This window comes from Monodelphis domestica, chromosome 2, assembly GCF_027887165.1.
Source record: "Monodelphis domestica isolate mMonDom1 chromosome 2, mMonDom1.pri, whole genome shotgun sequence".
NCBI classification, from domain to species: domain Eukaryota; kingdom Metazoa; phylum Chordata; class Mammalia; order Didelphimorphia; family Didelphidae; genus Monodelphis; species Monodelphis domestica.
The window spans coordinates 490,462,239-490,476,166 of record NC_077228.1 but is presented as its reverse complement, the minus strand read 5'-3'; the positions used below and the strand labels follow the sequence as shown (position 1 = coordinate 490,476,166).

At 37.1% G+C, this 13,928-nt stretch overlaps 1 protein-coding gene across 3 annotated transcripts in view; it reads left to right on the top strand.

Moving 5' to 3' along the window:
* The window catches only part of SPAG17 (sperm associated antigen 17), a 285,233-nt gene that overhangs the window by 91,807 nt on the left and 179,498 nt on the right, over positions 1–13,928 (top strand). For all 3 annotated transcript variants that reach the window (XM_056819265.1, XM_007485278.3, XM_007485281.3), the window contains exons 5-7: positions 4,016–4,202; positions 11,494–11,688; positions 13,042–13,238. In XM_056819265.1, coding sequence (XP_056675243.1) covers positions 4,016–4,202; positions 11,494–11,688; positions 13,042–13,238 — 579 coding nt within the window. The remainder of the gene's footprint in view (positions 1–4,015; positions 4,203–11,493; positions 11,689–13,041; positions 13,239–13,928) is intronic.

Sequence of the window (13,928 nt, the reverse complement as noted above, 5' to 3'; positions counted from 1 at the left end):
CATCAAAATTTTGCTATAATACATCAAAGCAAAATGTGATGGAGTGATAAGGTTTAGAACTAGTGAGTCTTCATTTACAATCTCTGGTGAAAGAAGAATTCCCCTTTCTTAATACTAAATTAGATAATCATCGTCTGAAGCATGCATCTTCTCCATATTGGATTAGATGTAGTTTTAGTTGCTGGCACTGTCCACGTAAACAATATGTGTTTAGGTATATTTGAACAAATATTTGAATTCATCCTCAGTCTTTTTTCAGCAAACACTTGGAAATGAAATTGGTCCATCAGAGTATTATCGGAAAGAATTCTCTTGAACCTGGAGTGACATTAATTAAAGAAAGCTTCGTTACTAAAGCAACGGAAACCATTGATTTAGAAACATTATATAGTGGAAATGGAAATAACATATGAAGCATTACTTACTGAAACCCCAGTATTATGTGTTGAAATGGAAACCAGGCATTGTATCATGAAAATGAGGCATCCCTTAACACATGGTAACTGAAATTACATGAATCTCTAAAACTCAGCATTGTGTCAATGAAAAAAAAAAAACCTTTTAATTCAGATCCTCTTCAGCCTGTGCTATACCAATATTGTTCAGATGGTTCCCAGCTTGCGTGGTTGGCATATTTCAGATGACATACTTTTTAAAAAATGTAAACCAAAATTTTATGTCAGTGCTTTTCTTTTTCTATTATGATTTTGGCAAATATTGTGAGATCTTGATACAGTTCATCAAATAAACCTCACTTTAGTTTCCATCATTAATAATGGACCTTAGAAATCAACTGAGAATGGGTGACTGGATGGCTTAGTGGATGGAGAGCCAGGTCTAAAGATGGGGGGTTCTGGGTTCAAATTTGGCCTCAGATACTTTCTAACTATATGACTCTAGGCAAATTACCCAGCCCTTACCTCTTCTCTGTCTTAGAACCAATACTTAGTAATGGTTTTAAAAAGTAGAGAATGAGAGAGAGAGAGAGAGAGAGAGAGAGAAGAAGAAGAAGAAGAAGAAGAAGAAGAAGAAGAAGAAGAAGAAGAAGAAGAAGAAGAAGAAGAAGAAGAAGAAGAAGAAGAAGAAGAAGAAGAAGAAGAAGAAGAAGAAGAAGAAGAAGAAGAAGAAGAAGAAGAAGAAGAAGAAGAAGAAGAAGAAGAAGAAGAAGAAGAAGAAGAAGAAGAAGAAGAAGAAGAAGAAGAAGAAGAAGAAGAAGAAGAAGAAGAAGAAGAAGAAGAAGGAGGAGGAGGAGGAGGAGGAGGAGGAGGAGGAGGAGGAGGAGGAGGAGGAGGAGGAGGAGGAGGAGGAGGAGGAGGAGGAGGAGGAGGAGGAGGAGGAGGAGGAGGAGGAGGAGGAGGAGGAGGAGGAGGAGGAGGAGGAGGAGGAGGAGGAGGAGGGAAGGAAGGGAGGGAGGGAGGGAGGGAGGGAGGGAGGGAGGGAGGGAGGGAGGGAGGAGGAAGAGAGAAAGATCAAGTGATGATTTCATTTTGCAAAATATCTAATTCTACCTCAAAATATCTACTTTATAACAGAGAAAACTGTATAATATTGTGTATGACTTCACTGCTGGGTTTTTATTTTAAATCATAAGTACATGTAGCTGGGTATATTAGAAGCATATCTCATTGAGCAGCTCTTACAAAATAGAGGATATAGCTGTAATGGAAATCAAAGTTGTTATTTTCTCATTCGAGTTCCTAAATGGTAGCCTTAATGCAAAATCAAATAATTGAGCAGCTGGGTGACAAACTCTTCAACCTATTTAAGTATTTAAGGGAAAATTTCAGTTTCTTTGCTATAGCTAAAACTTCATTGTGTAAGCTGGATGCCTTTCAAAAACTCAAAACTTCTTTTTCCAAGTAGCCTTGGCGCAGTGGCAAATGCTGATTTCAAAATAAGCTAATGCTGATGTTATTCTGAGTTATAGCTATTTGATAAAAGATGTATCATTTTGCTAAAAAGCCTTTAAAGTTTTAAATTTAAATTAAATTAAAAATTCCAAAATCATCTTGATTTGGCCCAAGGCCATTTTTGTGCTAAATTTCAGATAATGTGTTTTTTGTTGTTGTTATTTTTCCCTTGCTTCATTTGGGTTACTTGACTTGACTTAAACACTTCAATTACCAGAAACAAATTAATGAAAATTAAGAATATATAAATCACTTAAGGCATCATATAAATGTTAATCATTCTTAATTTTGTTATCATTATAACTAATTTACCCTAGGCAAAGAGTTCTTTTCTGAATAGGACAATGGAGAGGATTATGTTTAGAAATGAAAGTGATATAAGAAAAAATATCCAGAAAAGTCTAAATTCACAAAATTATCTGTTGTCAGAGGTAAAAATGTGAAATGATAATAGCTGGAAAAGGTTTATGAGTATAAATAATAAAATAAAGGAAAATAAGTAAATAAAGCAAAATTTTAAAATAAATAAATAAAAACAAAATAGATGTTGGAAAGCTGGTATAGAGGTGGTAGAATGGAAGAAAATATAATCTGAAAGGGAAGAGACTCAATCATCAAGAACTTTTGATTCTTGACCAAGAACTTTGTCTACCTCATAATTTTAACTTGTACCTATAAAGTTTACACAAATGGAACTGTTAGTTACAAGAGAGCAGATAAAATGCAAAATTAAATTTAAAAAATTAAATAAAATCAGATCCTAAAAGTGAATGATACTTTAGAAAGTCAGAAATTGTGTATTTGGGGAAGGAGAATGTTTGTATGGTATTTTGAAAACAACCCTGGAGTTATATCATTAACACTTACCTGTTTTTGTTCAGTTGTCTCAGTCGCATCCACTTCTACATTATTCTGAGATTTTCTTGGCAAAAACAATGGAGTGGTTTGCCATTTCTTTCTACAGCTCATTTACAGATGAGGAAACTGAGGCAAACAGGGCTAAGTGGCTTGCCCAGGATCATGTAATTTGTAAGTGTCTAAGGTCAAATTCGAACTTACGAAGATAAGTCTTTCTGATTTCTCTATTCACTATACCACCTAGCCATGCAACTCCTGCCTGGGCCATTATACTAACTTCCCAACTGATTCTTCCTACCACCACTCTCTTCCCTCTGCAATTTAAATCCTTTTTAAGACAATCAGCCCTGACTGTGAATAACTATGTAACCCTAGGTTAGTGGCATAGTGAGTATAGTGCTAGATCTGGAGTCTAGAAGACCTGAATTTGAAAGCCTTTTCAGATACTTAGTGGTTGTGTTAACCTAGGTAAGTCATTTGCCCCTGTCCACCTCTTTGCTAATCTGTAAAATGGAAATGAAAATAATAGCACTTATATCATAGTGTTACTGTGGAGATCAAAGGAGATGCTATATGTAAAATGATTTGTACACCTTAAAATCATTAAATAAATGTTAGTTATCTTAACTGAAATTAAGTTTAGGATGAAAATAAGCTTACATTATTACCTTTTATATTAATTATAACACATAGTAGTATATAAGTATATAATATTATGTGAAATTAGACATGATTACATATAATTCTGAGCAGTTAGATGATGTGGCAGATAGAGTAGTGAACCTGGAGTCAAGAAGACCTGACTTCAAATGCGACCTCAGACACTTACAAGCAAAGTGACCCTGGGCTCCTTTACCCCAGTTTGCCTCAGTTTCCTCATCTGTTAAATGAAACTGGAGAAGGAAATATCTAGTATCTTTACCAAGAAAATCCTAAATGGGGTCACCATCAGACATGATAGAAAATAACTACACCACAAAATATATAATTATGTAACATGCTATGCAATAATGTATCATATAATTAAATAGATAGTATACTAATACCTACCTTACAAGACTGTTTAGAGGAAAGTGCTTTAGAAAGCAGAAATTGCTGGGTAAATATGAGCTATGCTAATCATTGAGCAACTGATGACTTCTTACTTCTGTGATTCCCTGGTTCTCTGCTCAGAGCATACCGTATACCTTGTTGGTATCGGATTTTCCCAGCATGATGGATTATCATCACATTCTCTCTCTTTCTAGGCAATCGAAGACAAGCTAAAGGCAGAAAGGGACAAAGAAAAAGGAAAGGCCAAGCCTGCTGCATCAAAGGAGAAGAAAGTCAAAGGAAAAGGAAAGGGAAAGGAAACAACAGATACAGGACAATCAGTGAAAAAAGACAGCATATTGAAACGGCGAGGAGAAGAGGAGAAGACTAAAAAATACATTGGTCTGTAAGACATTTGAATTTTAATGGGTAATGTTCATCTTCTTCTGGGCCCCGTAAAATAACTGTGCCAGCTGATAGGGAATGCTGAGATAGCATGTTAAGGAGGACAGAGAGCTAAAGCTTAAATTGACTGAAGTAATCCATGCTAAGAGGTTAATTCCTATAACTGTGTGAGCCTTAAGGGAATATTAATTGTTGAGTCTTTTTGAGCATTTGTTAGGGGTTTCCATGAAGTGAATCTTGCATTCTGGGACCTTGATGGCAAAGACATAGAAGACGGGAAAGATCGGATTGACATAGTTCTAACTCCTTGGTAGACTCTCTAAGGAGGGAGGGAGGTTCCCATGTGTTCGGTGTTTCATGAAAGGACTCAAGAGTACGCTTGTGCTAGTTTGGGTGAGGGATACACAATAGTTGTTCTTATTTCTCTTCTAATCCAACAAATATTTATGATGTGCCTACTTTGACTTTGGGCAACTCTGCTTCACTTACATCTAATTTACTCCCCTCCAAAAAGATATCATGTCCTGTTATCACTGATTTTATTCAAAAATGATGGGACAAAACAACAATAACAATAACTGTGCTAGGAAATGGCATTACATGCCCTTTAGGATCTTAAAATGGTGACACAGATAAATATGTGCATGGTAATTGGAGGAGTCCTAGCCATTAGGATGACATGGAAAGACTTTCCAAAAAAATAATAATAACACACAATCTTAAGGATTCTGGGTGGGGAAGAAGAGGAAGAAGTAAATTCTAGGCACATTCCTCCCTACCAGCCAGTTATTATGTCCAGAATAGCAATTCTCCTTATCATTTCCACCTTTCAGAGAATGAAATGATGATTAATGCAGGGCAAGAGTGTCCCTTGGTCTGTTTTTAATATTTAAAAAGAAAGTGATAGAAAATGGACAGACAATTGAAATTCCCTCATATATTATGCTTCTCGCCTTAACCTTTCCAGGTTTCTCTGTTTCCCAGATTCTTCATCTTTTCCTCCTCCATCCTAGTGGTCTCTAGTTCACTAGTTTCTCCCTTCATTGTTCCTCCCCTAAAATGTTGTATACTATGCTTTACCCCTTCCCAATTCCTTTACACAATAATGCCTCTTTAACATAATATACTACTACTTCTCATCCCTTTTATGTACTCTGTTCCTTTTGAAAGATATCTTTCCAGATCTATTTATTCTAGTTATTGAATCTTTTATACTTATGATGTAGAATTTGCCCCTCCATTAAGATTTCTAGTTCATCCTGTATATTACCCTTTTGTTATAATCTGAAGCCATCCTGTTTGCTGTTTTCTTTGATTTTGTCTTGAAATTGTTACAAGGGATCACTTTAAAAGACTGATATATATTAATTTAAGGTCGCCAAGGAATTCAGCTATGTAATTCCTAAATGAAAACTCAAGTTTGCAGTCAATCTTTTATGGAGTTTAATTACAATAGGAGGAAGAAAGGAATTAGAGATAGAGAGAAAAAAAGGGAGAGAAAGGAATAGGGCTTAAATACCCCTTCTGTTTAGGCTGGGCCAAAAGGCCCAAGCCCTTAGATAGCTGGGGCAAAGAAAAGAGATCAGTCCCTATTACTCACGTGACCAAAATGGAGAAACAGTCTCAGAGGCCCCCACCTTCAGCTTCCTTCAGAGCAAGCTTCTCAGAGTACACTCCACCACTCCGATCAACTCCTCAACCACCCCGAGTCTTCAGACCCCCTTGATCTTTAAGGAAACCATCCAAGTTGCCTCCCCTCAGTTCTCACATCTACCAATCACTGTCCATCAATTTCCCTGTGCCAATGGAGGCTCTAGCTTAACCCAGGACTGCCCAGAGGCTTTGCACATGTCTGTTGAAGGTCATATTTTCAAATGATTAAATCTTTGCTCCTTTGCTACAGCCCTTTCTAAATCCTGTTAACCTGAGTAGGGTAGAGATTGGAATAATTAAATTTTGATCTAGGCTGCAGCCCTTACTCAATCCTGTTAGGACTGAATAGGGTGGAGATTTATTCCAAGTATCTCCATTGTATCAATTCTAAAATCAATCATGACTCAAAGAAATTCCTGTTCTATGCTTAAGCATAGGTCAAAGTCCTTTCCATTGTTCAGCAAAAGGTTTCTGTCCTAAAGTAATCTTAAGAAGGGAAGAGAAGGAACCTCCCATGCCAATGGGGTTCCCATTCCAATAGACTATCAGTAAGAAATTTTCCAAGTATGAAATATCCCAATGGTGAAAATTCCAACATTTATAAGTCTAAGGAATTTTAAGGTTTACAAAATTACCAATCATCTCTTTGAATCTTTTTATTACTAAGCTGTATCTGCTATTATTTATGATATCTGGATTGATAGATCTAAGTAAATAGCTCCTCTTTCCCTCTCTTTTCACTTTAATCTGTTTTTTTTTTTAAACTTTAGCTTCCATCTTAGAGTCAATATTGTCTATGGGTTCCAAGGCAGAAGAGTAATGGCTAGGCAATGGAGGTTATGACTTGTCCAGGGTCACACAGCTAAGAAGTGTCTGAGGTCAAATTTGAACCCAGGAGCTCCTGTCTCCAAGCCTGGCTCTCAATCCTCTGAGCCACCCAGCTGATCACAGTATAATATATTTTGGATAAAATGTGTTTGACTCCTGGAAAATACCTGTTTTGCTTTATTTTTTTAACTAGCCTTTATTAGTTGCACTCCATCCTTAGGCAAAGGTCTATCATTTATTTATCTTAATCCATGGACCAGAAACCTTTAGCATCATCTAATCCACATATTCCTTTTCCAGATCTGCCTTTCTCTTCTGAAACTACTACTTCCAATTAGCAACTCCAATCCACTCCCACCCCAACTATGGGGTGGAGGGGAAGCACTTATGCCTCTAAGGCAGTTTGCTTCTTCCTTGGGATTTCTTAATCCCTAGCAATGCTTTTATAGTCTTTCTGACAGTAGCATTTGTTCCAACTGGAATCACCAGTAGTAGTTAGTGTTCTTCTGGATTAAATGGCATTAGAAGGCTTTCTAGCACAATCCCAATGCACACCTCACATACCCTATGCATACAACAGTCATTTTAAGAAAACAAAATAATAATAGTATATAATAGTATATAATATGTAATAGTATTTGGTATAATAGTGTATAATATAATAGGATGCAATATTATTGTGTATAATAGCATATAATATTATTACATATAATAGTATATAATATTATTAGGTATCATAGTATATAATAGAGTATGTTAGGGGTAAAAACTGTGGTTTGGACTGAATATATTTTTAGTTGGTTGCCAGGGATTTAAATTCTAAATCCCAATGAAATACTCAAGTCAGAATGGATTTTTATGGTGGTTTATTTACAATAGAGTGAAGATATTAAGGAAGAAAGAAAGAAAGGAAAAAGAGAGATACAAGGCAGGAGTTCAGAGGGGGGGAGGGTAGAGCAATCTAGCACTGCTTCCAGAAAGCCAAGGGAAAGGAAGTCCCAAGAGATGGGTGTCCTCAGAAGTTTGTGCCTCCAGAAAAGCCAAGGAAAGGGGAATAAGCCTTGCACTCACCACTTGACAGCCTAAGGGAAGCAGTCTGAGGTCTCAAACTAGAGCTCCTTCATAGTCAAGTTCTATCACCAAGTCCCTCTCACAGGAAATGACACAAAATATAAAGGCAGCTCTTTAAATCACTTCCTGTGTCTCACATGTACCAATGGTGGCTTAAACTTAGCTTTGGACAGCCCAGGGGGTCAGTCAATTGTTTCTGATTTGTCACTTGCTAGCACACGTGGGTCATAGACCTTCTTCCCCCACACTTAATCCTTAAGTGGGGGTGTATACCTTCCTGGTTGCTAAAATTCTAAAGAATAAGCAGGGTGGAGTAAATCTAAAATTCATAGGTAATACTTATTACATAATGTTTTAACAAAACACTTTACATATCTTAGCTCTTTACCACTGCCATGCTACATTTCCACAGGGTATCACCAACCACTACAAGTCATCTCTCTCAAGCCATAGTAAGAAGTCTCTCTTAGTGCTTGCTATAGGTAGCACATCAGTGTTCCTTGGATCAAATTCTTGTCCAGATGATTCCTCCCGAGAGGGTGCAGTTCCTACTTTTAAAAAATCAGTTTCACATTTAGTATTTCATTCCAAGTGGTCTTTCTTCTTCCCTTCCTCGTCTCTCACATGTTTTTCTTTTCTGACACAAGCTGGGCTTTCCTTCCCTTTTCCTTTTACTTAAAAATAATTTGCTAACCCCTGTTATTCATTGGTTTTTTTCCCCCTAAAGTATTTATTTCAATCTTACAAGCATTCACTTCCTTCTCCCTAAGTTCCTGGTAAGGAGTGAGGTATTCCATTAGGGAAGATAATCACCTTCTCTTGTAGAGAATTCATTCTGCACTTTGGGCACTTTGAGAAATATTGGTTGATTCATTATTTGGTATAGTTGGACAGATTAGGAATATCTCTGCAGGTCACAAGTGGCAGAGGAAGGATTTGAACCCAAGTCCTCTGCCTCCAGAACCATTGCTCTTCCCATTCTATCATGGTTCCTGGCAATATACTGTGCAGATGGAAAATTTGTACCACATGAGCTACATTCTCAGCATCCTTTTAAGTTACATCCTCATTTTACATAAGGATCCTTAGGAGATAAATTTGGCTGAGACCCATGATGTGGGGCTCTTTTTTTCAGAGCTTGTGCTTTTGGTAAAGTGCTGCAAGTGTGAGTCTCTGGCTCTCATTGCTTGGCTCACTTGACTAAAAGAGCATTTTTTTCTTTTCCTCTCTTATTATTATTACTCAAATCCTACAATACTAATGAAGCCCCTTATAGCTAAGCCCTCCCACCCAGCCCTTAAGACCCTGACCAGGATTGCTATATTTCCTACTGCACACTCCATTCCATAGAAGCAAACTTGGATTAGTTGGCCTCATTATTATTTTACAAGACCATTAGGAACATGGCATTGATGGGACCTTAGAAAAGTGATAAGGTACAATGAAATGTAAAAGGAGTAGATCCCCCATTTCACTCATGTCCATCAGTACCAGTCAAGCCATCAATGGATTTAATTGGTGATTTTGCTATCAGTGCATGGCCTGATGCCACTTGAAAGTTCAGGCAACCAAGATCTAGGGTCATAGGAACATTGGATGAAATTGGGCACCATATTCCTTCCCCTCTGCTCTATTGATTCCACACAAAGAAGTCAATTGTTGACGTCTAACGATACTAAGCACCACAACTGCCTGGTGTGGTTACAGCCTTGCCTCACAGAATTGGGAGTGTTAAAACTTTGAGTCACATTCATAATATTACCACTGACTCACTTGGTTGAAATTGGAAAAACATGAATTTCAACTGAACAATCCAAAGGGGTTTATTAAATGGCTACTATGTGCCAGGCAAAGGGAATACAAATGTGAAAATGAAACAGCTCAAATCAAGGGTCTTGCCTACTCCCAGGGTGATACAACATATTAACCAATAAGTAAATAATAAAAGCTGCAAGTCTTATAATATTTATGAAGTTGTCTTAACATCTGAAATTCTATAATGATGCCTTATTATGACATGGAAGTGACCCTATTTCAGCTCCTACCAAATGGAAGTCTTTGCATTTGGATGGTCCTAGTGATGGTTTGCAGGGATATAATTCATGGGGCAGGGGAAAGGATCAGCTCACCTTAGTTCAAAGAGGCTCCTCACTTGAAGTTTGAACAGTTGAGAACAATCTTGGTAGTTCAAGATCACTGTAGAAAATTATGACAGCCATAGAAGGAATATGAAAGGGCTAGAGTCTGTGTCACCTTGCCTTTGTTTGAAGTAATACCTCAAAAGACTTCTTTGAAATACCCCAGACTTGGCATATACCATACACATTTTAAGGATAATAGAGAAAAGCTTCCCTGGTCTTTTTAAACTTGTATTTAAAATAGAAATAATTAGATAATATTTAATAAAAATAAATAATCTTAATGGGAAAACCTTAAATATAATATATACCATAGAATTAAATTATAATAAGACAATAATTAAGCCCTATGCTGAAACCTATGCCTAATCTTTATGATGGAGCATAGAGGTAAACTTGTCTTTTTGAAAGCCATGCTAATAGCAAATAAGCTCTAGCAGGTCCTCCCAAGATGGGAAAGTCTTCCAATGTGAGCATGGTGACAATCTTCTATGCAGCTATGTTCAGAAAGGTCCACGACCAGGTTGGGCATTGGGTGGCAATATTTTGGTCTCAGCAACTCCAGAAGACTATCCATTGTTTGATATATTTTATTTATTTTATTAGTTAGACAAAGATTCAGAGTTGAAACAGTCCTTAGAAGTTCATCTGGTCCAAGCTATCTCATTTTACAGATAAGGAAACTGAGGCTCAAATATGTAGAATGGCCATTAATCTCATTCAGGTAATATGTGGCAGAGCCAGGTTTGAACCTTGGTCCTCTGATTCCAAATACAGAATACCAAGCTGCCTCACTTAGAGTTATTTTTTTTTTAAATCCTTCCTTACTTTCCATCTCAGAATCAATGGGGTATGTTGGTTTTAAGTGACTTGCCAGGGTCACACAACTAGGAAGTGTCTGAGGCCAGATTTGAACCCAGTAACTCCAGTCTCTAGCCTCGGTTCCCTATCCACTGAGCAATCTAGCTGCCCCTTCCCTCTGAGTTATAATATACCTTTTTGGAAGGATGAGCCAGTTAATGAAACCACAGATACTTGAAACATTGAAGTAAAAATAAACTAAGTGAATATGGAATTAAATAATTGATGACCACTGACCTAATATTTGGCAACCATCTCTGCTCAGACAAATATAGATAGCCCTTTTGCAGGAAGCAGTTCCACACACTCTATTTCCCTATTCTGTAAGCACCCTGCCCCTCAAGTTATAAAATCCCACAGAATTATAGCTGCTCATAACTCAAGAGTGAGCCCAGATGTTCCTCAAAAATATTAGGCACAAAAAGGCTTAAGGCTTTATGTTGAACAAAGATGTGAGAATAAACTGGTCATCATTACTCTCCATCTCTCAGGGGCAGGACTTTCATCCCCTGTGGCACATATATTACATTTGCACACCTAATCAGGGGGCTTGTAAAATTGCCTGGGCTTTCTCGTCCAGAATGGCAGAAAGGAAACGCAGGGTACTTAATGTTGCTTCAGCCAATGGGTCTCCTCTGGGCAAAGAGCAGGAATGGTGAATGCCTATTGAATGAACTTTGTTTCACATGTTCTCTCGTCTCGTGATATCCTGCTTTCTTTTATTCTCTTTTGAGCAGATGATGAACCAGATGATGGTGCCGAACATTACTTTATCATCACAGGCTTTCACAATCCGCAGTTACTGGCAATTCTGACAGAGCTTGGGGTCCCTGTGTCCAATGTGATTAAGCTATGCACTGATAATTATGAACCTCTGAAGGCGTACCTGTCTGGAACTACCCAGCAAAATGAGTCATCACTTCTGTCAGAGAGTATGTTACTGGATGCCCGGCTTTCTCTTTTGCAGCTGCAAATTGGAACATTACTTATTGTTGCTGCTATTGCAAATACTGTTTTGATGTACAGAAAATAGTGGTAACTTAAGCAGATCCTTAGCTCCTTCATCTATGAGCTCCTTTTTTTCCTATTTCAACTGGCAAATAACCTGCCTTTTAAAAATTGAAATCCCCTTTTACTGAAGAACAATTCCCTAAAGAGGAGCTTTTTTGTGATGCTTTTTTGCAAAGAAGTGTGGGAGGGAAGAAAGAGAGACAGACAGACAAACAGAATCATAATGTCTTGCCACTGAAACTTGGATAACTCTAGAAGAGTGAAGCCGACAACTTTGTGCCTCACTTAATCTAATTTATATACTGTATTAGGGACAAGTAGGTAGCTGAGTGGATTGATAGCTAAGCCTAGAGAAGGGAGGGCTTGAGTTCAAATGTGACTCAGATACTTTCAAGCTGTATGACTCTGAGCACGTTATTTAACTCCTATTGCCTAACCCTTCTCATTCTTTTGCCTTAAAAGAAATATACAGTATTGATTTTGATGTTTGCACCAGGGTGATCCTTTAGAGTCTACATTCCCAATCATAGCCCCATCGACCCATGCGATCAAGCAGTTGTTTTTCTTCTGTGTTTCTACTCCCACAGTTCTTTCTCTGAATGTGGATAGTGCTCTTTCTTGTAAATCCCTCCGAGTTGTTCATAATCATACAGTATTGATTTTGAGATTGAAGATAGGGGTTTTTTAATTACATATTATATCTATGCTGGGTATATATATATATGTGCATATATATATATATATATTTGTGTTTATGGATATGTATGCATATATATGTCAGAATGTCTTGCCATTAGGCTTGGATGACTGAAAGAGACAGTGAGGTTGGCAGCTGTTGTGCAAATCCAATTTACATACCAATCAAAACATAACCTTGTGATGTCATTGGTCCTCTTCAAAACAAAAGATGAACAAAACAACAACATATATACATGCACATATATGCATATTTATATATTTTCAATTGATCCCAAATTGCTTTACATGAAGCTCATCAAGGCTGATTTATATATTTTAATTGATTTTTTTAAAACTGGGTCTGTGATTTTTTCAGTACAGGGAATTCCTAGTGAGAGAACTACCTTAAACAAGGTAGAGTGGCAATGCTTTACAATTTACATTATAAAGTTGCCTAGGTTACAGAGAGGTCCATTCCAGAATTTGCCACAGAATGATGTCCTTCCTGAAATATTCTGGTGCCAAGTAATATATGTGCTTTGCCAAATTCCTACTAAGCAAGAAAACATTTTACTTTTCTATCTATCTATCTATAGGTGTGACATCAAAAGAGGTAGATAGTGAAAAACGGAAGAGGGATAAATCCGTGAAAGATCTTGAAATTTTCTGGAAATTCTTGGAACCGATTCTGAATAATGGGAAACCTGAAACTAATCTCTTTGACATTGCCAGGCTTGAACATATAGTTAAGGAGGAGCTCTTTCCTGAAGACTGGTCAGATGAAGAAAAGATGGTTAGTAGCTTTCTCTCTGAGGCTATCCTGAATATTTATATTGATTGATACATAATTTCTTCATTCCACAAATATTTATTGAATAACTTCTATGTACAAAATACCATGGTTGGTCCAGAGTTATCTTCAATATGTTTATTCAGTAAATAAGAAGTATCTCTATATTAACAGTATTTAAGCTCAACAAACCATGGGTAGAACTTAAGGTTCCACTAGGAGGGGACTGACAGCATTGCAGGCAGCATGCTGTAGAGATGGTAAAGCTTTAGTGATGGACCAAACCACAAGTAAATTGTTTCTTGAAGGCTGGTAGAGTGGAAAGAATCTCAGATCATGGAAACCTGAATTTAAATATTATCTCTGCTTCTTACCAGCTCTCCAGGTGTCCAGCACTTAGAACTATGTGGAATATAGTATTTACTTAATAAATGATGACTGATTATTGATTGTAGTAGGACCCCTAAATCCATGGGGGATACATCCCAAGACCTACTGCCAATGACTGAAACTATGTATATAAGTGAACACTTGCTGACTCCATACATAATGTGATTTTCATACATACATGCATGAATATAATAAAGTTTAATTGATAAATACAGATATTACCAACATAAATACAGTAAAAATGAAGTACATTATATATTATTCAGCACTGTTCTCTCTCTCTCTCTCTCTGTCTCTCTCTCT